We start from the raw sequence: 22,357 nt of genomic DNA, 5'->3' as shown, positions 1-22,357 counted from the left end.
AGAGACACTTGTACATGCGTAATACAAAGTACAATTCTGTTTCAAAGATAGGAGTATCGATTGTGCCAGTGGACACAGATTTTTTTATTTTCACTTTACTATAATACCTTTAGGAGAGCATATGTTCGATATACAATGTATATTATACATAACAATCGATTACTGGATTCTGTGCTCGTAATTATAATTTATATTATTTTGCAAGGCTACAGGTTTATTATATTCATATGGTGACTGTTCTGATAATATTTAGGTATGCCATTGCTGCTTTTATCACCTACAATGTAATTTTCGTGAATTACATTATGATAAAATATCAATTAATTATGCATGGTTTAATTATAGGTAGAATAGTTCTCAGTGGTCTCTTGTGGCGCCTTCTGTGTTGCTTGGGCTGTGTATTCAGGCACATGAGTGTGTGGAATGAAGTTTTAAAGCATTTGAATATTGAATCATTGATTGAGATATTTTTACGTTATTTTTTTTTAATTTTCTGCTACGATTTGTCGGTAAAAACCACTGATTGCTAGTATTAACTCTTTGTGTTTGTAACAGTTGAAAAGAAATATACTTTGCCGAGAATATGCCAGATTTCGATCGCAAAGAGTTAATCGTAAACGGCCCGTAGCAAAATTATTCATTGGCAATGCCATTTGCCAAAGGTGATGTGTGGTAAATCAATGAAAATCAATAGAAAACCCTTCGTTATTGTTACCAATGGAAAATTTGGCTAGGGAGGCATGAATTGTCGTCCGATATATTTTACGGTTACGAAATTTTGATAGCTGTCAAAATCCGTCGTATAATAGTTGAGATTGAAAACTTTTCGGAAACGTAGAAGAGGCACACTGAAATATGGAAGTAACCATTTTTTGTCGTAATTTGGGATTGAGTGGCAAAATTAACCTTTGAAATTTTTGTACAAACATTCTTTTTTTTCAAATAACTACGGAACAAATAAAGATATTAGAATAAATCTTGGGTTAAAATTTTGGCTTAACTGAACTATAGAATCAATGTTATTTCTTTGTTTTATGTATTTATGTGGAAGACGGACTGTCCGAGTCCAAAAAATAAGTCTTATTTCTATACTTTTTCGTTCTATTCGGCAGCACGAAATCAAGGTTTATAATTTGTTTCAGTCCGTAACACGCAACAAATAGGCTTAGATCCAGGTCAAAAGAATGAGATGAGACTCATCAGGTTTTAATTATCAATCGACCAGACCTAGATAAGTGTAAGGAGAACGAAATCAGACCCATTAGGATCGAAGCAGTGCTTATTTTCTTACTATAGCGGGCTGGCCGGTCTTAAGCGCGATTCATGAGAATGGTTCAAGAATACGGGCCTGAGAAGTTCAATGGTACAATGAAGTTCAGTGAATATTATTATAAAGAATATAGTATAATATCGATCTTGGTTGTTACGTATTTAAACATTTCCATCAATTGAAGATTTGAATACATACGTTGCAGAAACAAGGAAAAGAGAATTGGACCATTTTACCAGCTGTGAGTCTTATTGGTCGATTTGCGACGCCAATTAGCAATATTAGAAATCGTGCTTGTGTTCCTGGGAAGCGATACCAATCGATCATGTATGATGCTTCTCCAATTTGATGGCACTGTATCACATATGCTATATTATTATGATTCAATAATTTGAACATCACAATTAACTGTGTGCTGACTTACATGATTTGTCAATATTTGACCAATATAACAAAATACGAAAATATTAAACGTGAAAGATATAAATAGTAGGGTGAAAGTAATGAATCTGACGGTGTCAGCTGATTCGAATCCCTGTAAATGATATAACAATTGAAAGCAGCATTTAAATTTGTATTCATTAAAATTTAGCCATACCGTTATAATGTAATATCCGACAAGACACATGTTCATAGTGCAGCCCAAAAATTCCACAAGACACACTTCGTTTAAAAGATCCTCCACGCGCGTCACAAATCTAAGCAAACATTTGAATCTTGACCAATTAGAAAATATTCATGCACGTCAGTTATCCAAAGTAAATTCATGATACACATGAAACAGTTTCTTTTACGTAATTAATTAGTTTACCTGATCACGTGCAAATGTTGCACAATAATAGTAGCCAACTTGCTTTCCACAATATCGGAACATTGTTTGTCGTCGTCAATAAGATTTTCCAAAAGTGACATAACGATTTCGCACTGTCCACAGGCATGCATCACAAACTTTGCAGCTAGGCTGCAGATGCCCGTTGTGATAGAATACATAATGACACTACAGAAGCAATGCACAACATACACGATGTCAAAAATTGGTCGCCTATATGGATCAAAGATTATAAAATTGCATCGATATGGTAGAATTCTAATAGTCAAGTTATTGCCATTTGTCAACGATTTGGCCGTTATCAGAGGTAAAAAGATACTGTAAAAAATTCCACCGCAATACATGAAGGAGACGCAGATTATTGTAAATAATCGAGCAATCTTTGCATTTCTGAACATTATTTTACGTTCTTCCTTTGCTTGAACATTACTCCAGTCACTAATGATAGTATCGATACACATTTTAAGAGTGTCGCCACGAGTGATAAGGAAAAAATATTTTAGAACAACCATAATAATAAAACTCGTGGGTCCCACAATCTCAAGTCTTCCTTTAAAATCTTTTTCACTGACGAACATTACGACGAAGGACGGAATCATCACGAAAAACAGCAGGAGGCAACAGATGAATGAAGAAATTACTGATATTCCTCTGTCAAATTTTGTGGATGACGAATTTAACGGCCAAATCCCGAATGGCTTCAATAACCAGCGATTTAATTTAATCGCGTATTCCACGTCGAAGTCGAAGTTTTTATTCTGAACGGCAGTCTTGATTTTAAATTCCTCTATTTCGTGGTCCATCCTTGATGTCCGACGGTTGATTCTCTACTGACGATTTTACTGCATTTTTTAAATGTTATTCAGAGAGACGAAGCTTTGTCTCTACGACTATAGACATATATATTATTCATAATGCGTTCGCATCGTGAAGCTTTGTGGGGATAAAGGGTTGCGCTTAAATTGATTTATTAGTGGAGTGCAAAGGAAGTTACCATATCGTGGGAAGAGACACGTGCACGAGTGCAGAGTACAATTCTATTTCAAAGATAGGAGTTATCGATTATGTCAGTGGATTTTTTTTACTTTCACTTCACTATAATGTCTCCAAGATGGAGTATGTTTGATGTAACAATCGACTACTGGATTCTGTGCTCGTAATTACATTTTATTTCATCTTGTATTCATACGGTAACTGCTGTGAGAATATTTAGGTAGGCCAGTGATGCTTTTAGCACCTATAATGTTAATTGTACACATACTTTAATGTTACTCTAATCATAATACAATTATGAGTTTGTCATGCACGATTCACTTATGTACCGGGTGATCAGGATTCAACTAACATTTGTGGCGTTATGTGGAACTTTCAAGTGTTTGGAATCGAATAGTTATAGTTTTTTTTTTCACAAGTGAGTTTTCACCATGTCGGGGCTGGAAGCGAGGAAACTTTGTAGCCAAAGATATCTCCACGGAAAGCACTGTCGTTTAATTTATTACACGAAATTGAATCCTTTCTATCAAATGTCATTTCCTGCGGAGTCAAATTTTTAAATTCTTTCTTTTAGATAATATATGACTGAAACATATAACTGAATTCCGAAAGTGACAGCCTACGGATCTGTCATGGCGATTCGGGTCGATCGACTCAAAAAATAGGTACTACTTCAGTCCTCGTAGGTCTGGTTTCCTTTTCCAAACGTTAATCTAGATCTGGTCGTTCGATAAATAGGTCTTTATCAGTCTGATGATCCGGATCTAGGGTCTTTTGATCCGCTCTGAAGTCCTGAATCGATTTCAACGACCTCCCTTCGAATACAAGAGTTCACGAGCATCCAAGAAATGCCACCAGACGGGGGCAGAATACAACGCGGTGACGATTTTTGGACAAAAATGCAACCGAACGCTATTGAAGCAGGATGATGCGGTTTTAACTGAAATTTTGTTGCACGGTAGGGATAGTTCACCCCTTAAGCAAGGTTATGTTATAAAAATGTGTAATTTTGCAGCCCCTGTAAATTTTATTATTTCACAAAATCAGAATCGAACAAAATGTATTCTTCATTAATGGCCATGAGCATTATTTTCCAATTGGCTTCATTCAGATACCTCAACAGGAAATATAAAAAACTGCTGAACAAACGCTGGGGGCATCCAATTTTGGGAGTTGATTTAGTCCCTTAAAACAGTTTTTCCGCTAATAAAAGAAAACACGTGTCACTTAGATCTCGATGAAGAAACGAACAAAGTCAGAGGGGGACACCTGATACGGTTTCCTTGTCAGACAAAGTTCTAATTCTATCAACTTTTCACCGTATCAATGGGTATTGTTCCCGTAAAGTCTATTTGGAGTTTTGTGGGTGGGAAGTTCCCTCGATTCCAGCTTCGTCCGTGTGACAACCCACCCGCACACATAGCCTGTACTATTCGCGCCTTAAACGTGTATACAAATTTTACACATTATTATTCTACACATTCTACACATATATTCTATAATTCTACACATTCAAAAATAGTTTATCTTGCGGATGAAATTGTTTTACCTTATCACATCCAAAAGTTGTACAATAACAAGATCCAGTTTTTTTTTCACAATACTCGAACAATCTCTATCACCATCAATAAAATTTCTCAAAAGTAATATTACGATCTCGCATTGTTCACGGGCATGTATCACGAACTTTGTAGTTCTGCGTGCACTCGTTACGATAGAATACAAAATGATGCCACACAAGCATTGCACAATATTCACAATGTGAAAAACTAGTCTGACGTATATGGATCGAAGAATGTGAAGTTGCAACGAAACGATAGAGTTCTGATTGTCAAATTGTCATCACGCGTCAACAATTTGACAATTATCATGCGTAATAAGGTACTATAGATAACACCATCATTTATTGTTCACGTTCTTTTGTTACAGGAACATTACGCCAAATATTAACGATAGTATCGATATGTGGTTAAACCTTTTTGCAACGTGTGATAAAGGCAAACTACTTAATGCTAAACACACTGACATTTTTTTGTAACGTATTTTTTGCTTTAAAAGGGTCAAATGACCTGTCGACGGTACGTTTAGTGTTAATTATACTTTCAAAAAAAGAACTTGTGGGTCCAAAAATTTCGAGTCTTGATATCAAATTTTTCCTACTGACGATTTTTTCGACAAACACTGAATTCATCACGTAAAGCAACAAGTTCGTGGAGATGTCAATGGCGTTATTCACTTGAATTCTGTAGGCGATGAATACAACGCCCAAATCCCAAAAGGTTTTAATAACCAACGATTTAATTTAATCTCTTATTTCACGTCTGAATTTAAATTCTCATCCTTCATGCTTGGCTTTCATTTAGTTTTCATATCTTGGTTGTTTTCCATACTCTGCGTTTTATCCTTACTCTTACGAAATTCATTCCTGACTGATTGTATCAATGTGCAATTTTTTGTTAACATGGAGTTTGAATTTAGACCCTCTTATAAATAATGCATGACATGCTTGCAAGGCAAGGCTTTATAGTACAGTGATGAGGGGTTACGTTTTGTCGATTTTTTTATTGTGTCTCTTCTTAATTTATAGCATTGTGAGAAAGTAGCATATTGTAACATGGGTAATACTTTATAAAGAGAAATTACGTAAATTAACCTCACGCAATCCCTCGCGGCGGTTTCACACCGCGAATGACTACGTGAATCGGTGAATACGCAACGTTTAATAATGAAACTGCATGCAAATATAAATTTTCGAATATCATAACTTCTAATATGCTAATGATGATAATATAGTCTATGATAAAAATAAAAGTGTTGATATCATACTTTAAGTACAATTTTTTAGATTTTGATAATATTGAAAATTTTTTTTTAGATATGGTGCTATTAATATCCCGTGTCGTAACGTGCTCAGCGCGTCGACCGTACCTGAAGGGTGCAAGAGAGAACAATTGGATTTGCCCTACGTTGAAGAAGTAACTGTGGATATCTTGGATATCTTTTCAAGTAATTACATGGACGTCAATCACGAAGTTATTTTACGGATAATATTCAGGTATGCTACTGCCACTTTTATTACCTAAAATATTATTCGATCCTGTTTGAAATAATAAATTATTGTATTAATTTAATACATTTTTATAGATACTTACGTTGGTGAAGCACATCAGAGACCATTGTATCATTTTACCAGCTGTGAGATTTATGGGTCGATTGGCAATTGCAATTATCATTATCAAAAATCGTCCTTGCCTCCCTGATAGACGATACCAATCGATCATGTAAGATGCTTCTCCTATTTGATGACACTGTATCATAGATATAATATTGTATCATTGTTCATCAATTGTTCTGCACTTTTCTCTACAAGAACGTACGTGATCCGTTAACAGTTCGCCGACATAACAAAATATAAAAATATTAAAAGTGAAGGAGACGAGTAAGAGAAAGAAAGTAATGAGTCCGAGTGTATTGGCATTCTCAAATTCCTGTGAAAAACTTAATTTTACAAATCATTATTATCATTAATATCATTACAAATCAATATTAAATCCGATATTCTATGTACTATATCCTTACGTACTGTAATAAAATAATATCCAAGGAGACACAAATTTATAGTACAACCCACAAATTCCAGAAGGCATAGTTCATTTAAAATGTTTTCCACGTGTGATGCAAATCTAATGAAATATGAGAAATTTGGTGCATTACACAAAAATAAAAGTAAATTTTGCTTTTCTCTCTGTGCTTGATTAATCAGTTAACCTGAGTACACGGAGATGTCGTACAACAACAACAGCCAATCTGTCATCCAAGGTTCTTGAACAATTTTGATTGCCGTCAATAAGATTTTTCAAGAGTGATATCACAATTTGGCACTGTCCACACGTGTGCATTACAAACTTTGTAGCTAAACTGCACACAACAGTTGTGACGGAGTACATGATTATGGCGCACAAACAATGCATGAGGTATACCATGTGGTAAAACGGTCCCACATATGCATCAAACAATATGTAATTACCACGGTATGGCAACATTCTAATGGTCACGTTACCACTTGAGAGAGAATTGGATGTGAGCAGAGGTAAGAGTATATTATAAAAAATACCACCAGCAAACATGAAAGTAACACAAACTCCTGTCAAAGATCTAGCTATATATACATTTCTGAACATAATGACGCGTTCCTCTTTGTTACTAACTTCACGCCAATCGGCAATAATGAAATCTATACAAACTTTAAGTTTTCTGCTCCGAAACGCAAAGACACAATACTTTATAATAGCCATGGCACAAAAATTAGTAGGTCCAAAAATTTCTAGCTTTGATTTAAGACTCTGTTCACCAGTGAATATCTCGATGCACGTCGGAACCACCATAAAAATCATTATAAAGCAACATAAACCTGAGTAAATAAATGATATGATATTGGACAATTTCGATGATGACCTAATGGGCCAAATTCCAATCGGTTTTAATAACCAGCGATTCAATTTAATAGCGTATTCCACGTTTGACTGGTAATCCTTATTGTATTCATTTGGCGCGATCTTATACAAAGTTTTACGTTCCATCTTTACATCTTCGTAAGCAACTCTTGACTGACTGTGCTTACAGATTTATTTTTACACAGAGACAGGCAGTCTAACCAATTTGGATATAGAGTCCTGCATAATGCATAGGATACGTTCATAGGCTTTACCTTGCTGTACCAGTAAAGGGTTGCGCGTCATCGATTTCATGTTTTTCTTATAAATGCTAATATCGTGAGAGAGTGCAGGGTGCACGATGGACAATACCTTTAAATGAAAAACTAGACATTTGCTGTGACCCAAGATGAACATTACACCGAATGTATTATTAACAGAGAGCAGTAAGGGGACAGAAAATATGTGTTAAACTTTATTCCTTCACGAATTACTATAAGATTGTGTAGATTTCATTCGAACCATTTAATCGTTGAACGAGCATTATCAATATTTGATCATTTCCCATCACTGGTCCTTATTGAATGGTGACCTTAACTATTGTTACCATAAGCAGTGGATGAGTTCAATGTGTTTGTTTGATAGATCGAAAACAATAAAGATACACGTGATTCTGCATACAATTTTCGTTACAAAATATGCACGTGCATGGGTTTGCACTCATATACATATATTTTATTTTCTTAAATCACAATCTGTTCAGAATTATAAATATAATTTAATACCGCGCGTAATGTCTTACGCCGAGTTCAATTTTCGGAGTTCTGATCGTTCGCATTTCGTTCTCGATGACAAATATAAACAAGCGAGTCTACAGTTAGAACGTCATCGTCTCTGAAAAACTGCTCGTTCTGGACGTGCAAGTAGTTTCCTGCTCGTGTCCATCCCCCCCGAAAGATTTCGGAAATACGCGCGACTAGGCGCCTCCAAATCAGTCTCTTTTGGAAAAAGCTCGAGAAGTAACGCTACAGTAATCGACTAGTCGCTCGGCTTTATCGATCACACGTCGCTCGGCATTTTCGCTCGATAAAATCAAATCATTACTTTCCGTATTGTTACCGCGCTTTCGTGTCATCCATGCCAGCGTATCTTAAACGTTGAAACAAAACTCAAAGATTTTGCATCCACGCGACTTTTTTTGTGCCGTGCATACCGTGCTACCCTTATCCCGATCCAGCACGATTTCACTGAACCGGCACAATCATTTTAGTAATTTCAAGGAAAGCCATGTGTGATTTGCTAAGAATTGCATTGTCTACGAAATTTCGAAAAGGCATATATTCAAATCGTGGATCGATTATACTTATGGTAATTTTATTTTTTTTTTAATAATCAATTTTTTCCATTCCAGAGGAAGTCATCTTTCGAAGCATATTTAAGTATGCTACTGAAGTTTTCACAACCTAAAATATTGTAATGCGGGATGGTATATGTGCTCATAAATTGTTATTAATTCTAACGTTGGAACTTACATTTGAAAAGGTGACGATTGACAGATCGACAATTTTTCCAGCTGTTAGTTTTACCGGTCGATTACCGATTGCAATGAGCAGTACTAGTAAACGTGCTTGGATTCTTGGGAGGTGATACCAATCGATCATGTAAGACGCTTCTCCAATTTCCTGACACTGCATGATACATACAATAATTGATTAGGATCCGTTAATTAATATTTTTATTTTTATTTTGAGAAACGTACGTGATTCGTTAATAATTCGCCAATATAGCAAAATATAAATATGTTGAAGGTGATAGATATCAATAGAAGAAAAAAAGTAAAAAGCTTTAAAGCATCGGCACTTTCCCATCCCTACAATATAAGGTAATTTTATCCGAAGAAAAAATCTTATTTATATTCAGTAATTTTATTTTTTACCGTTATACAGTAATATCCAAGAAGGCACATATTCAATGTACAACTCAAAAATTCCACGAGACACATTTCATTTAACAATTCCTCCACTCTTGAAATAAATCTGGATAGATATATTGCAAGTTTTATCGATTACAACAAAACTTTCTGTCCACCGCATTTTAATAAGATACTTGGTTTAATAAAAAAAAATAATATTATTTCTTTAACTCGTTGGGCCCCACCTAAGGTGCAAGATATTCCCTGACCATCTTTAAGGAGAGCATACTATTTAGAATTTTCAAAAAATCTATTTTTTTTTTTCATATTTCGAAAGTATAATATATTAAGAATGTACTGGAAAAAGGACAAATCGAAATATTAAATATTTATGGAGTTATTGCACATAGTCGAGAGCGCCGGGGTCCGCATACCGTAAACTAGCGAGTCTGGTAGCCGGAGCGCTTGGGGTGGAGCAACGTTTCTTTCACAATATCTTTGTATAATTCTTTGAAGATTTTATTCCATTACTTGCCGACGAGATTAAATACCATCTCCTATCAATTTATGAAGATTTATCTAGGGATGCTTTACTGGAAAGATGCTTGGGTGGCCATACCCATAATGCCAATAAAAGTTTCAACGCGACAGTTTGGCGATTATCCCCAAAGCACTTACATTCTGGATTAAACATCATTGAAATCTCAGCCTATATTGCTGCTGGGATATTTAATGAAGGCTACACCTCCATTCTTAGAATTATGAACAATTTAGATATAATTGGTGGCACCTATTTGAAAGTTTTCGCCGAAAACATCGATGAGGCCCGAGTAGCGAGGCAGAACAAGATGAGTCTTTCTGAAACTAAAGCAGCTCGTATAGTCAGAAAACAACAACAAATGGAAGAGAATCAGCTTTTCGAAGAGGCTGAAGTATTATTATATGCGTCTGGAATCGCTGATTGATCGGTAAGTCACTAAGACTAATAGTTTTATCGTACTGAAACTTTAAACGCGATTATCTCGAAACTACATTTTAAAAAACTGCTCATGTTGTAACTCAAAAAGTTATTGGTCGATCTGGCTGAATTTTTGGGAGGTGATTCTCTATAATATTATCGGAAGGACAAACCTAAAGTTTTAAAGATATCGCGTAAATAAAATATTTTTTCGGGGTAAAAACTGTCGAAAAAATGGTCGAAAATTCGAACATTTTTTCCAACAGCCTACCAAATTTTTAATTTTATACTTTTTCATTGTTTTTTAGGTTAGTCCTTCCCCTTTACATGTCATTAATCAAAAAATAATTGTTTTTTCTTGGTTTCAGATCACTACAAAAAACGTGACGACTGCAGCACTTTTCGGTGTCACGCTAAACACGCCTGGCCAAATAACACACAGAGCCGTTATTTTCTTTCGTAACAAAAAAAAAAATATTTTTGTATGCTTTAAAGGTGAAATAAAATGATACCACAATTTCAAAATGATGCGATTATTTTATCATCTTCAAAAAAATTCATGAATAATGCCTCATTTTCGGCCGTCTAAATAGTATGCTCCCCTTAAACGGCCATATGAATAGAACAATACAGTGTTGACACACACACATACATATATCTATATAAACTTGAAATAATGTATACATTAATTTGAAAGAATTGTATTCATCGTTCTGAGAGTTTGGCGTTTGTGATATTAATTAAAATGAAAATTATAAGAAAGTTGGGGTGGAATATAACCTCTCATGGGATTCTGAAATGCGATATAAACTGATAGGTGTCATAGGGTTAATTTATTGAAAAAGCTTTCTTACTTGAGCACATGTAAATGTCGGATGATGACAGCTGCCACTCTGTTCTCAAGAGTGGGAGAAAAATCGTCTCCACCATCGACAAGATTTTCCAGAAGATACGTAATAATTTGACACTGTCCACATATGTGCATAATAAACTTTGCAGCCAAACTGCATGTTCCAGACGACACAGCGTACATAATCCCTCCAAACATGATTTGCAGGAAAAATACTACATAGTAATACGGTGGTACGTGAGCATCGAAGAAGAAGAAATTTCCATTATATGGTAAAATTCTATAAGTCACGTTATCACGTAACAGAGCAGCAGTCGCCAATAATGGGACAAACATGCCGTGAAAAATACCAGAACCAAACATGAAAAGTACACAGGTAATCGTCAATCCTCGAGCAATTCTTGCATTCCGAATCATAATCTCGCGTTCCTTTTTCACATTGACTTCGCACCAATCGTTAATAACAGTGTCGATGCACATTTTGATTGTCTTGCCACGAACCCAAAGAAGGTAGTATTTAATGATGACCATAACGCAAAAACTGTTTGGCCCCAAAAAATTGAGTTTTGCCTCTACTGTGTTTAAATCGACGAACAATTCAATGATGGACGGAATTACTCGAATAATAAATAAAATGCAGCAGATGATCGGGGATATTATTGATACTAATTTGTCGAATTCCGATGACGACGAATTAACTGGCCATATCCCTATTGCGTTAACAACAAGCGGTTTAATTTAATGGCGTACTCCACGTCGGACTCGTAATTCTTATTTCTGACAGTTTGTGTGATTCTATTCAATGAGCTACGTCTCATCTTTACAGCTTGGTTATCGATTGCTGACTTACGACTAAGCGCAATTTTAATTCCTAGAGGTATAGACTCCTCACCCGTTTGATCTTCTTCTTCATAATTCTCCTTCATAATGCATAGGTTCGTGGCGACGGGTTGTAGGCATAAAGGGTTATATGTCATCGATTTTATGCATGTTGCATTCAAATTGCTGCGTTATGAGAAAGATACATATTGCAGAGTTGACAATTTTTTACCAGATAAATATTTGATCTCTGTACTTCGTGAATTGTTTTTTTGTCTTTTAAAATAAAAATAACACCATTTCACGTGTCCGTATTGGATTATTTAGTTGACTAGTGTAGATTGAGAAATATGAACTACATGCTCTTCCTTTGAAAATTCGTAATACCTTACATCGTTACTTGACGAAGAATATTCAGGTACGCTAAAGATGCTTTTATCACCTGGAATAACAAATCGCAAATGTTATTAGTTAAATTTCTGATTGAAACGTATCAGGGAATAGCCAGAATATTATTACATTGTTTTTCATGCTCACTTGAATAAAACTGTTGTAAGACAGAATCATCATGCTTCCAGCTGTCAGCAGTACTGGACGATTTGAGATGATAATTAATATAATTAAATTACTGGCATTTTTCCCCCCTAATCTGTACCATTCTGTCAAATATGCCGCTTGTCCGATTCGCATGCACTGTCGCATAAAACATAAATTTTTGCATATTATTCCCTGATTAATGTTACCTAATAAAGGAATCTCTGTGTACCTGACTCGTTATAAGCTCTCCGATGTAACAAAACGCGAAGACATTGAACGTCAGTGATATTAATAAAAGAAAATACGCAATTAGGCCAAATGTTTCGCTCTCTGTCAGATCCTGTGATACAAAATATGCAAGCAAAATTTATTGAGTTTCATTGTAGCAAATAGATCCTGCGATTGCCCTACCGTCATGCAATAGTATCCAAGAAAGCACAAAATGAATGTACAACCAACCACCTCTACAAGAAAAATCTCATTAAAAATATTTTCCATTGTAGATATCAGCCTGCAAATGAAATCCGAAAACATTCACTGAAAAGAAGCCGCACTAATTGTACATATAAAATTGCTATTATTGTGAAAATTTTCACCTGAGAATCCGCAAGTGACGCACAACAACATTGGCCAATCTCTGGTGTAAGGTTGATGATTTCTCTCTGTTGCCGTCAACGAAGTCATTCAAAAGTCTCATCAAAACTTGACACTGACCATCAACATGCATTGCAAATACGACAGCCAAGCTGCAGACTCCGGAAGTCGTGGAATACATGACAACGTCACTCAAGGTATGAACAAGAAATACAAGTTCGTACATAGGAGTGGTCTGCGGATCGTAGGTAAAGAAATAGAAGGGGTGCAGCACTCTTATCGTAACATTATCATTTGATAAAGATTTGGATGCTGTTAGTGGCAGAACGGACGTATAAAAAACACCACCGCCGTACATGAAGAGTGCAGAAGCAGCAGTGAATAACCGAGCAATCCTTGCACTATCAATCATGATCTCACGATCCTCAGTCGTATTAACGTTGCGCCAGTCTACGACAACATGATCGACGCATATTTTTATATTTTTAGCACGAACGACGAAGACGAAATATTTCACGATAACCATTACGCAGAAACCGAGAGGTCCGATCATTTTTAATTTCACGGCGCGATCCGTTTTCGCAAAGATCGTGTGTAGTCTGGTTGGGATTATTAAAAACGCCAGAAAGACCCAGCAACATGTTCGTATAAATTTAAATTGGATTTTCGTGAGTGTTGATACATGTGACGATAGTGGCCATATTGAAATTGGGTTTAGCAGCCAGCGATTCAATTTTAAGGCATACTCTATGTCGCTCTTGTAATTCTTATTTTGTTCCGTCTGTACTTTATCTTCTGTGCTTAAAATCCTTTTGCACGATTCTATTCCCACCATTGTTGTTTCGCAGCTGAATCTTAACTGAAGATCAAATGGTTATAGATTATGTGAGTTGGATGAGCAATTCCGACCTGACCATGCGCACTGGACTTTTTTCATATTTTATGATTGTCTATTCTGTTATTTAGAGAGGGTTATGGACTTGCATGGAATAATACGTGTACATTTCTTCGTTCGCTGAATATGGGATGATGCGTTTGTCCAATCGATCAAATTAAATATTTGTACCTTCATAGGGTTAATGTATTTGATGCCTGTATCATTTCTTGTCTCGTTTTACATGCAACAGATAGTAAGTGTACTTTTGACATTAGGTAAGTATGTGTATCTGCCACGCTACATTTCTATTTCTATTAGCTTTGTTAAACATCTTAAGGGATTAGACTACTGTGAAATTTTCGAATTTTCGAAATTTATGTCACCTTTAAAAAATAATTTGAAGTATTTAGAATAATATGCAATAGGTTCCATGTAGATATTCGAAATATCTTTTAATTATAGCGTTTGTAGCGAAGGAAGAATTTGACGCGCATTTAGATGACTAGTGCTCAAACTTTAAACACGTTTTTCTCGAAATTATGTTTTTCAAAACGGTGTACATGATATCGCGGGCTGTGATTGATGAATTCACTTGAAATTTGATACACATGTTCAAAGGAATACAATTTTAGGCATGACGGACGATTTTGTCAATACGTTTTTTTGCAATATTTATTAATAATAATAACACGCATCATAAGTCCGATAATTGCAAAAGAAGTTCACGAAAAGTTCAGTTAATGAGGATATTTTTTATTTTTGATTCAAACCAACTATATTTGCGAAATCGTGTACACCGACCGATCGCGCACGGAAAATATCAGCCGACGCAAAGAAGAATAACGTGGGGAAATTTCAATATTTTTCGATGAAAATTTGTACACACACTCCTTAAGTTATACATAAAAACATATTAAAAAATTAAAAATATTGCATTTGTAGTTTATCCGAAATAAATTTCCAAAAATTAACCTGTTTAGACGCTGGTTACAGTAGGCTATCCCCTTAAACGAATGTTTAAAATAATTCTTAACAATATTAAACTTTTTTATTGATTTTAGGCTCATGTTATTTATTGTGCTACTGCATAAATGTCAATCAAGCGTTTTCTTTCAGATGACAATCACAACGAGATTCACGTGATAATTCCAAATTTACATGTCAAATGAGAAATGATCTACAGCAATGGAAAGAAATATATTAAAAATGAAGTAAAGCACTAAACCGCAGTAAGTATTGATGTCCACCATTTTAGTATATTCACAGTTTCGAAATGCGGCTGTCTTGGTACCAATAATAGAGGAAATCATCATTTATTATTAGACTATTAATTATCACAACATATATCCACTTTAAGGTTCTTGATCTACAATAATGAGACTAAATCTTTATTAATTCTATATAATTTAATTTTAGTTAAGTACCATGTTTTCCATTCACTTTTCAATTGGATAGAGACTGCGAGAATATTAAAAATTTCCGTTAACAATTTGCAATCGGCACACTGATTCGTTCTAAGAGTATTTCAAATGTCTATGTTCTTTGAAATATTAATATAAACCAATGTAATATCGTATATTGTGCGAAAGAAACATGTTGCAGCGTTGATAATCTTTTACAGATAAATATTTAGATATTTATTAACTTTTTTATATATATATATTGCCCTCCCTTATTTATTTAGCTATTGTGTCCCTCTATATCTATATGTATATACAAGGTATCTCACCGAAAGTGCACACCTCGATTATTTCCGTTTTTATTGATGATACGGAAAAAAAGTTTCAGGCAAAAACTGTATGGTTTCAAGGGAGTCAATTTTTCATCCAAATGACTCTTTTCACATTCATTTTATTTCGAGATTTGATAAGAAGTGAATTTATTGAACAGTCTTCGGTTGCAGCACTGCTAGAGCATTTACGGTTCTCGCGATTAATTTCGCAACCGAAGATTCCTCAATAAATTCACTTCCTAATAACTTTGAAATAGCTGGATGGATTTTAGTCTGCAAGGTCTCAAAATACTAAGAAAAAAAAAGGTACATTTTCTAATAACAGAAAATGATGTTCCATTAAAGAAAAAAACATGTTAAGTGCTGTATCTCGAAATCAAATGAATATAAAAAGAGTCATTTGGATGAAAAATCGACCCCCTTGAAACCACACAAATTTTGTCTGAAACTTTTTCCCGTATCTTCATTAATAACGTAAATAATCCAGGTGTGCACTTTCGGTGAGACAGCCTGTGCATACAACTTTCCATGTTCGCCGTGGGTCAATTAATTCGTAGGTATTATTGGAAAAACAGTTTACTTCACAACAACATTTATTCCGTTTGAAATAATACTGGAATTTAATGTGAAAATTAGTATAATAATAAACAAATTACCACGATATACGACTGCTTGAACTATGCAGGAGGCATTCAAATGTTATATCACGCACATCAGCATATATTGAAATAAAATTGCATCTATAGCTCTGTGATAATTTGTCATTGATACTTGTACCATCATGGCTTCATTTTTGGTCACTTGAGCATTTTGCTATTTGTAGAACTTTCTTTGACTCAATTAGATTTCGCAGAGCTATAGAGTCCTCACCCGGTTGATCTTGGTTTCCAGTATAATGGTAAGGTCCGTTGCCTTTTAACCCTTAACGCTCCAAGGGTGCCTCTCAGGCACCACCGATGTGCGGCACTTTACGCCAAATGTATTTTCGGGTCGTTATCGGTAATTGTTTATAAATAAAAAATAATACTCCTCAGTCAGTTACAAGAGATCAGGAAAGAATGTTATTAACTACACGTCATTGCAGCGTTTAAAATCTGACACTTAAAAACTTGCAAGTCGAAGTATAATGAAAACAAGTTGGAGTTGCCGGTCGATAGTCACAATTAACAGTCAGAGCGTTAAGGGTTAAAATAAAAATAACACTATTGGATTACTTAGTTGACTAGTGTAGAATGAGAAACACGAACTACATGCTTTTCCTTTGAAAATTCGCAATACCTTACATCGTTACTTTACGAAGAATATTGAGATACGCTACAGATGCTTTTATCACCTGGAATATCGAATCGCTAATTTTATTATTTAAATTATTGATTGAAACGTAATCGGGGAGTAACCAGAATATATTAACATTATGTCATAGAAAATCAAAATATCATAACATTGTTTTTCATGCTTACTTGAAAAAAACTGTTGTAAGACAAGTTTATCATTCTTCCAGCTGTCAGAAATACTGGACGATTTGAGATGATAATTAATACGTAGGAACTGATACGTGGTTCCCGTTTTGGAACCTGGCGCCCAACAATATCTTAGGTATTTCGATAGTAAAAATTTTTTAGCCACTGGGTTGCCTGGAACGCGTAGGAATCGCGTAAAGTTGTGCGCCGGTCGGTCTTGCATTTTCCGGTGAGGTCGATCGCGTAAAAATACGTCACAACACATATTTAAGTTCTATACATTATGTTATCTTCTTCCTAATATATGTTCTTTTACACATTTCTTAAATCTATTGAGATCCGTGGTTTCTTTCACTTCTTTCGGTAGGTCATTGTATATTTTTGCCCCGGCATACATTATGCTTTGTTGGGTACTTGTTGTATTCCTTATATGTATCTGTATCTTCTGTGCTTGTCTTGTTGTCATACCTCTTCTGTCCCCTACTAATAGAATTCTGTTACACAGTTCTTCTGGCATCATATTGTTCACCATCTTATACATAAAAACATTTTCATTAACTCTAATCTTTCCTTTATTGACATAAAACTTAATGCTTCTAGCATATCTCTAATTTTGGTGTATCTATTCACTTGTAATATTGTTCGCATGGCACGGTTTTGTGCTTTCTGTAATTTTTCCTAACAGCGTGCGCAAAATCGAATTTTGCGCACGGGTTTGCGTGCGCAAAGTGCCTCATTCCCGCAATGTCAAACGCGTGTGCAAAATCGAATTTTACGCAGCTTGATAGGAAAATAACATTACGATACACGTGCGCATAGGTGTCTCCCGCACTCGTTTGTTGTCACCCTCGCTACGCTCGGGCGACAAAGCCGACTCTTGCGGGAATCACCTACTCTGCGCACTTGTATCGTAATGTACTATTTCTATTTCCGTTTTTCTCATATTAATCATTAGTGTTGCACAATACTCGAAGTGAGGTGCAATAATCGTTTTGTATACTAGGCATCGCGTATATGCTGATATATAATTTCCTATTCTATTGAGGAAGCTTGTTTTCTTCCCGATTTTGTTTAGTATATAATCACAGTGTTTTTTGAATTTCAGGCGGTCATCCAAAACTACTCCTAGATATTTCATTGTTGTCACTCTTTCAATTTCGCTGCCTAATTTCGTTGTTAGTTTAGTTTCCCTACCTAATTCCTTCCTAATACTCCTTATTATCATATATTTTGTTTTGTTCGTATTCATTTTTAATTTATTCTCTCTTAGGTATCCCTCTAGTTTGTTCATCCCTGTTTGCAAGTTTGTTTCTATTTCTTCTGTACTTTCTCCTATCACATATATCATTGTATCATCCGCGAATAATTTTACTGTAGACTGTTCTGTATTCATTGCACAATATCCTTTATATATAATATAAAAAGTAGGGGGCCCAATACTGATCCCTGAGGCACTCCATATTCCGTTAGCATTTTTTCTGATATTTTTTCTCCTAATTTCAGTTGTTGATATCTCCTATGTACATATGACCTAAACCAACTTAGTACTTTTTCCCTCATGCCATAATTTGCCATCTTCTTTATGAGTTTTTCCCTATCAATCGTTTCAAATGCTCTTTTGAGATCCATGAATATTACTCCTATCATTTGATTATTACTAATTGTTATTTTCCATTGGTCTAGTACCGTTTGGATTGCTGTTTCGCATGAGTGGTCTTTTCTAAACCCAGACTGATGTTCTATGAGTATCTTATTATCTTTGATAAACTTTTCTAGTTTTTTTTTACTATTAACTCCAGTACTTTTTCATATGTTGGAAGTACATTAATCGGTCTGTATTCGCTTGCTTTCAATGTATTTGGCACTTTTGGTATGGGAGTAACCGTCGGTACTTTCCACTCATTTGGACATATTCCTTCCCTCGAAGTGGAGTTGATTACGTCCAACAGATCTTCACGCAGAATCACATAGGTTTCTTTCAATACTGCTGTGGATATCCCCTCTTCTGTCCCTGTTTTTGTAGACATCCCTTGTATTCTTTGTGCTAACTCCTTTTCTGTCACTAACTCAAATTCCTCCCATTTGTTTCTTCCATCGTCATCATTTATGCTTTCTTCCCGTCCAGTGTCATTAGTACTATTTTGGTCGTTATTGTCAATGCTGTGAACTATTTCTGTAATACTTTCAATAAAATATCTATTGAATTTATTCACCACGTCTACGTTGCCACTTTCCTCTTTTCCATTTTGAAATCTGATTTCTTCATATTTAATGTTTCTTTCAGGTCTTCCATTTAGTACTTCTTTCATTGTCTTCCACATTTCTATAGGATTGTACTTGTTATTATCTATCATTTCTTCATAGTATTGTTTCTTTTTGCGTCTAATTGTGGTCACTACAAGATTCCTGCACCTTTTGTATTGTTCCCAGTCTATTCTGTCATTTGTTTGTGTTGCTCTTTCATATGCTATGTCTCTTTTTCTCGTTATTTTCTTAATCTCGACTGTGTACCATTTTTTGTCGATCTACTTATTTGATATCTTAAATCTCTTTTTTGGCGCAATTACATCTAGTGTTTTCACTATATCTTCAATTAACCCGTTTGCTTTTTCATCTACTGTTTCATAGTGTCTATTTTCTTTTTTTATTCTATCCCATACCCGTTTGAAATTCTCCCCTGTTAGGTTTCTTCTGTCTCTCGCCATAAATTCCTTCTGTCTATTATTATTATTATTATTATTATTATATTTCTTGAGCAATATGAGTACCCATGCATGGTCCGTTATCATCGGTGCTTGTTTCACGCACACTCTCTGTGTGTTATTTGAAAAGGCTAGGTCTATGATTGTTGGGCTTCTCTCTACACTTCTCGTAGCCTGTTTTACATATTGTTTTACACCTGTGGCCAAAAGTTCTTTTTCTAGCTTTTTTGCATAGATTTCATCTGCTGTCATGTCTAAATTATAATCTCCTAATATTATAAACTCTCTCATTATGTTCAGTTCTTCACTTAGGTCTTCTATAAATTCTACAAAGATCGCGTCCAACTTGCTCGGTGAATGATAAACAACCGCGATTGCCCCCGTGTAAATTCTTTTCTCACTTATCGATACTGCTACACACCAACAGTTTCCTGCTATCCTTCTTTTGAATAACCTCTTATATTTGATATTCTCTTTCATATATATAACTAAACCTCCAGTTGTTTTCGTTTCGCTATCGCATCTTACTATGCTATATCCTTCTATGTTAATTTCACAATCTTCTATGTCTTCAGTTAGTCTTGTTTCTGTTAGTGCTACTACCAGTGGTCCTAATTTCTTAAATATTTGAACTTCCATTTCATCCTTATGTTTCACTAAGCTTCTCGCGTTTGAACACATTACAAGATTATTCTCTTTTTGGATTAGATGCTATTCATCCACTTCTTGTGTTCTCCTTTTTTCTTCTTCCTTTTTCCTCAAATACGTAGGGCACTCTTTATCTGTCGCTTCATGATCGTCATTTATGTTGTTATTGTCATACCTTCTTATTCTCTCTATACAGTTTATACATTTTTTCTTATTCGTGTTGCAGTCATTTCCTCTATGATTTCCTGCACAGTGCTCGCATGTTTCTTCTTTTCTACAGTGTTTTGCCATGTCGTTAAATCCCCAACATTTATAACACCTTAGTACTGTTACAAAATCATAGACCCTACATTTTCTCCATCCCAAATTTACTTTCCCTTTACTTAACATTTTCTTGTGTGTTACGGCATCCGTTTCTACTATAATGTTTCCTACTTCTCTTCTCCCTTCGCTCTCATTCTTCTTTCCTGTTTTTCCTCTGTGTAGTATCTTCAGATACACTCCTTCGCCTCCTTCCGTTAGCTCGTTTTGCACTGTTCGTTTCTATTAACGATTCATCATTCAATTCCAATTTCTCTTGGTCTATTCCGATTATTTTTAGCTTTGGTTCTTTTTTCCTCGATATTATTGTTTCGAAATCTTTTCCCAATGTTGTTTCAACAGATGTTTTTAATCTCTTTATCTCTTTTTCACTCCCACAGCCTATAATGACTGTTCCTTTATTTCCTTTGGACACTCTGGTCACTCCTATCGGTAACGTGTTTATCTTAGCTTTTTCGAGTACTGCATTTTTAGTTGTTTGGCTTTCTTGTTGTCCTTTCGGCTTTATTATCAGGACATTTTCTGTCTTTTTTTCTTTTGTTGCTTCCACATAACTTTTTGGTTCACTTCTCGGTTTGCTGCTATAGGCTTTGTTTATTTCTAATATTGCCTGCTACCTATACTGTCATCTTTTATTCCTCGTACTATTTTCAGAATCTTCTCGATATTCTCTTCCATTTTTCCACTTTTTGTGTCAGCTAGTTGTTTTTGTTCTTGTTCTTCTTTTTGCTTTTCTTCTTCTTCTCCTTCCTGTTCTTCACTCCTTTTTGTTGTGCTAGTTCCTACTTTATTATTTTTTCCTTCCCCTTATCACGCCTTATATGTTCTGTTCTCTCTTTGCATTTTTCAATCCGATTATCTCCAGTCCATATTGTATGTTTAATGTCACATCGTGGATGAAAACTTTTCATGCAGGGTATGCATTTTATCACCTTTGTGTGAATCTCCTTTTTCCAGGAGAAACATATCCAGTCCTCCATATTCATCTGTTACTCAGGCGTGTGTTATTGCCTTCTATCGCAGTTTGTTATTTTATCGTATGTTACCTTTGATACCTTTGATACCGATCGAGGTCCACATCTAACTCACTCGATGCCACTTGATGGCAGCACGGATCGTGTACAGCTTCGTCGGTCGTCCGCTTCACGTTTGCGCTTCTGATCCTCCAGGTGGTGTTTGGACGGTACACGCCTGCGTACTACCGGCTCACGGTCTGGTCTTGATTTTTAGGTTGGAATTTCGTTTTACTTTCCTTCCAATTTCTCGGTGAAAAACATGCTCTCACTCTGAATTTCTTATTATTATATGTGAGAACAGTATTTCGCGTTCTCTATCCTGCAAGAAATAGCCCGTGGGCCCCGTGCGACAGACATATGAGAGCTGTTTTATGAGAGCGATCTAAATAGTGACATTCAGTACTCG

At 35.4% G+C, this 22,357-nt stretch overlaps 3 protein-coding genes, 1 long non-coding RNA gene and 1 pseudogene across 8 annotated transcripts; 1 reads left to right on the top strand and 4 right to left on the bottom strand.

The window, feature by feature from the left end:
- Positions 1-34: 34 nt before the first annotated feature.
- LOC107264839 (odorant receptor 67c-like) lies at positions 35-3,048 on the bottom strand. 2 transcript variants are annotated; one of them, NM_001323842.1, is given in 7 exon segments: positions 95-277; positions 1,469-1,624; positions 1,695-1,805; positions 1,869-1,968; positions 2,082-2,537; positions 2,540-2,542; positions 2,544-2,902. In NM_001323842.1, coding segments are annotated over 7 exon segments (1,239 nt in total). In that variant the 3' UTR covers positions 95-223.
- Positions 3,049-6,081: 3,033 nt separating this feature from the next.
- Positions 6,082-8,898, bottom strand: LOC107264840 (putative odorant receptor 85d). Of its 2 annotated transcripts, none has more exons than XM_015733539.2 (5): positions 6,861-8,897; positions 6,676-6,775; positions 6,470-6,580; positions 6,245-6,400; positions 6,082-6,171 (listed from the first exon to the last, which is right to left on the bottom strand). In XM_015733539.2, exons 1-5 carry the CDS (start codon positions 7,670-7,672, stop codon positions 6,118-6,120), a joined length of 1,233 nt encoding a protein of 410 aa, XP_015589025.1. In that variant the 5' UTR covers positions 7,673-8,897; the 3' UTR covers positions 6,082-6,117. The 2 variants fall into 2 exon arrangements, with proteins under 2 accessions (XP_015589025.1, XP_015589026.1); XM_015733540.2 differs by having other exon boundaries at positions 6,112-6,189; positions 6,861-8,898.
- On the top strand, positions 7,103-9,183 carry LOC112493922. Its single transcript, XR_003058906.1, has 3 exons — positions 7,103-7,182; positions 8,937-9,011; positions 9,099-9,183. It is a non-coding gene; the product is annotated as an uncharacterized LOC112493922 (long non-coding RNA).
- LOC107264815 lies at positions 9,111-12,243 on the bottom strand (annotated as a pseudogene).
- Positions 12,138-17,345, bottom strand: LOC107264837 (odorant receptor 4; the record flags this gene model as incomplete). 3 transcript variants are annotated; one of them, XM_015733534.1, is given in 7 exon segments in its annotated part: positions 12,138-12,250; positions 12,452-12,506; positions 12,602-12,757; positions 12,831-12,941; positions 13,013-13,112; positions 13,198-17,137; positions 17,265-17,345. In XM_015733534.1, coding segments are annotated over 5 exon segments (1,254 nt in total). In that variant the 3' UTR covers positions 12,138-12,250; position 12,452.
- Between the last annotated feature and the right edge of the window lie 5,012 nt (positions 17,346-22,357).

This window comes from Cephus cinctus, unplaced genomic scaffold (assembly GCF_000341935.2).
Source record: "Cephus cinctus unplaced genomic scaffold, Ccin1 Ccin1_scaffold0193, whole genome shotgun sequence".
Taxonomy (NCBI): domain Eukaryota; kingdom Metazoa; phylum Arthropoda; class Insecta; order Hymenoptera; family Cephidae; genus Cephus; species Cephus cinctus.
This window is presented reverse-complemented; position numbering and strand designations above follow the sequence as displayed.

Coding starts and splice junctions, on each gene's coding strand:
- LOC107264839 (XM_025082025.1), bottom strand. CDS start 2,902: ATGGACCACGAAATAGAGGAATTTAAAATCAAGACTGCCGTTCAGAAT. Junction 1,987..2,081: donor CAACATTTGCACGTGATCAG/GTAAACTAATTA, acceptor TAATTGGTCAAG/ATTCAAATGTTTGCTTAGAT. Junction 1,806..1,868: donor TCGGATATTACATTATAACG/GTATGGCTAAAT, acceptor TATCATTTACAG/GGATTCGAATCAGCTGACAC.
- LOC107264840 (XM_015733539.2), bottom strand. CDS start 7,672: ATGGAACGTAAAACTTTGTATAAGATCGCGCCAAATGAATACAATAAG. Junction 6,581..6,675: donor TTGGATATTATTTTATTACA/GTACGTAAGGAT, acceptor AGTTTTTCACAG/GAATTTGAGAATGCCAATAC. Junction 6,401..6,469: donor GCGAACTGTTAACGGATCAC/GTACGTTCTTGT, acceptor TCTATGATACAG/TGTCATCAAATAGGAGAAGC.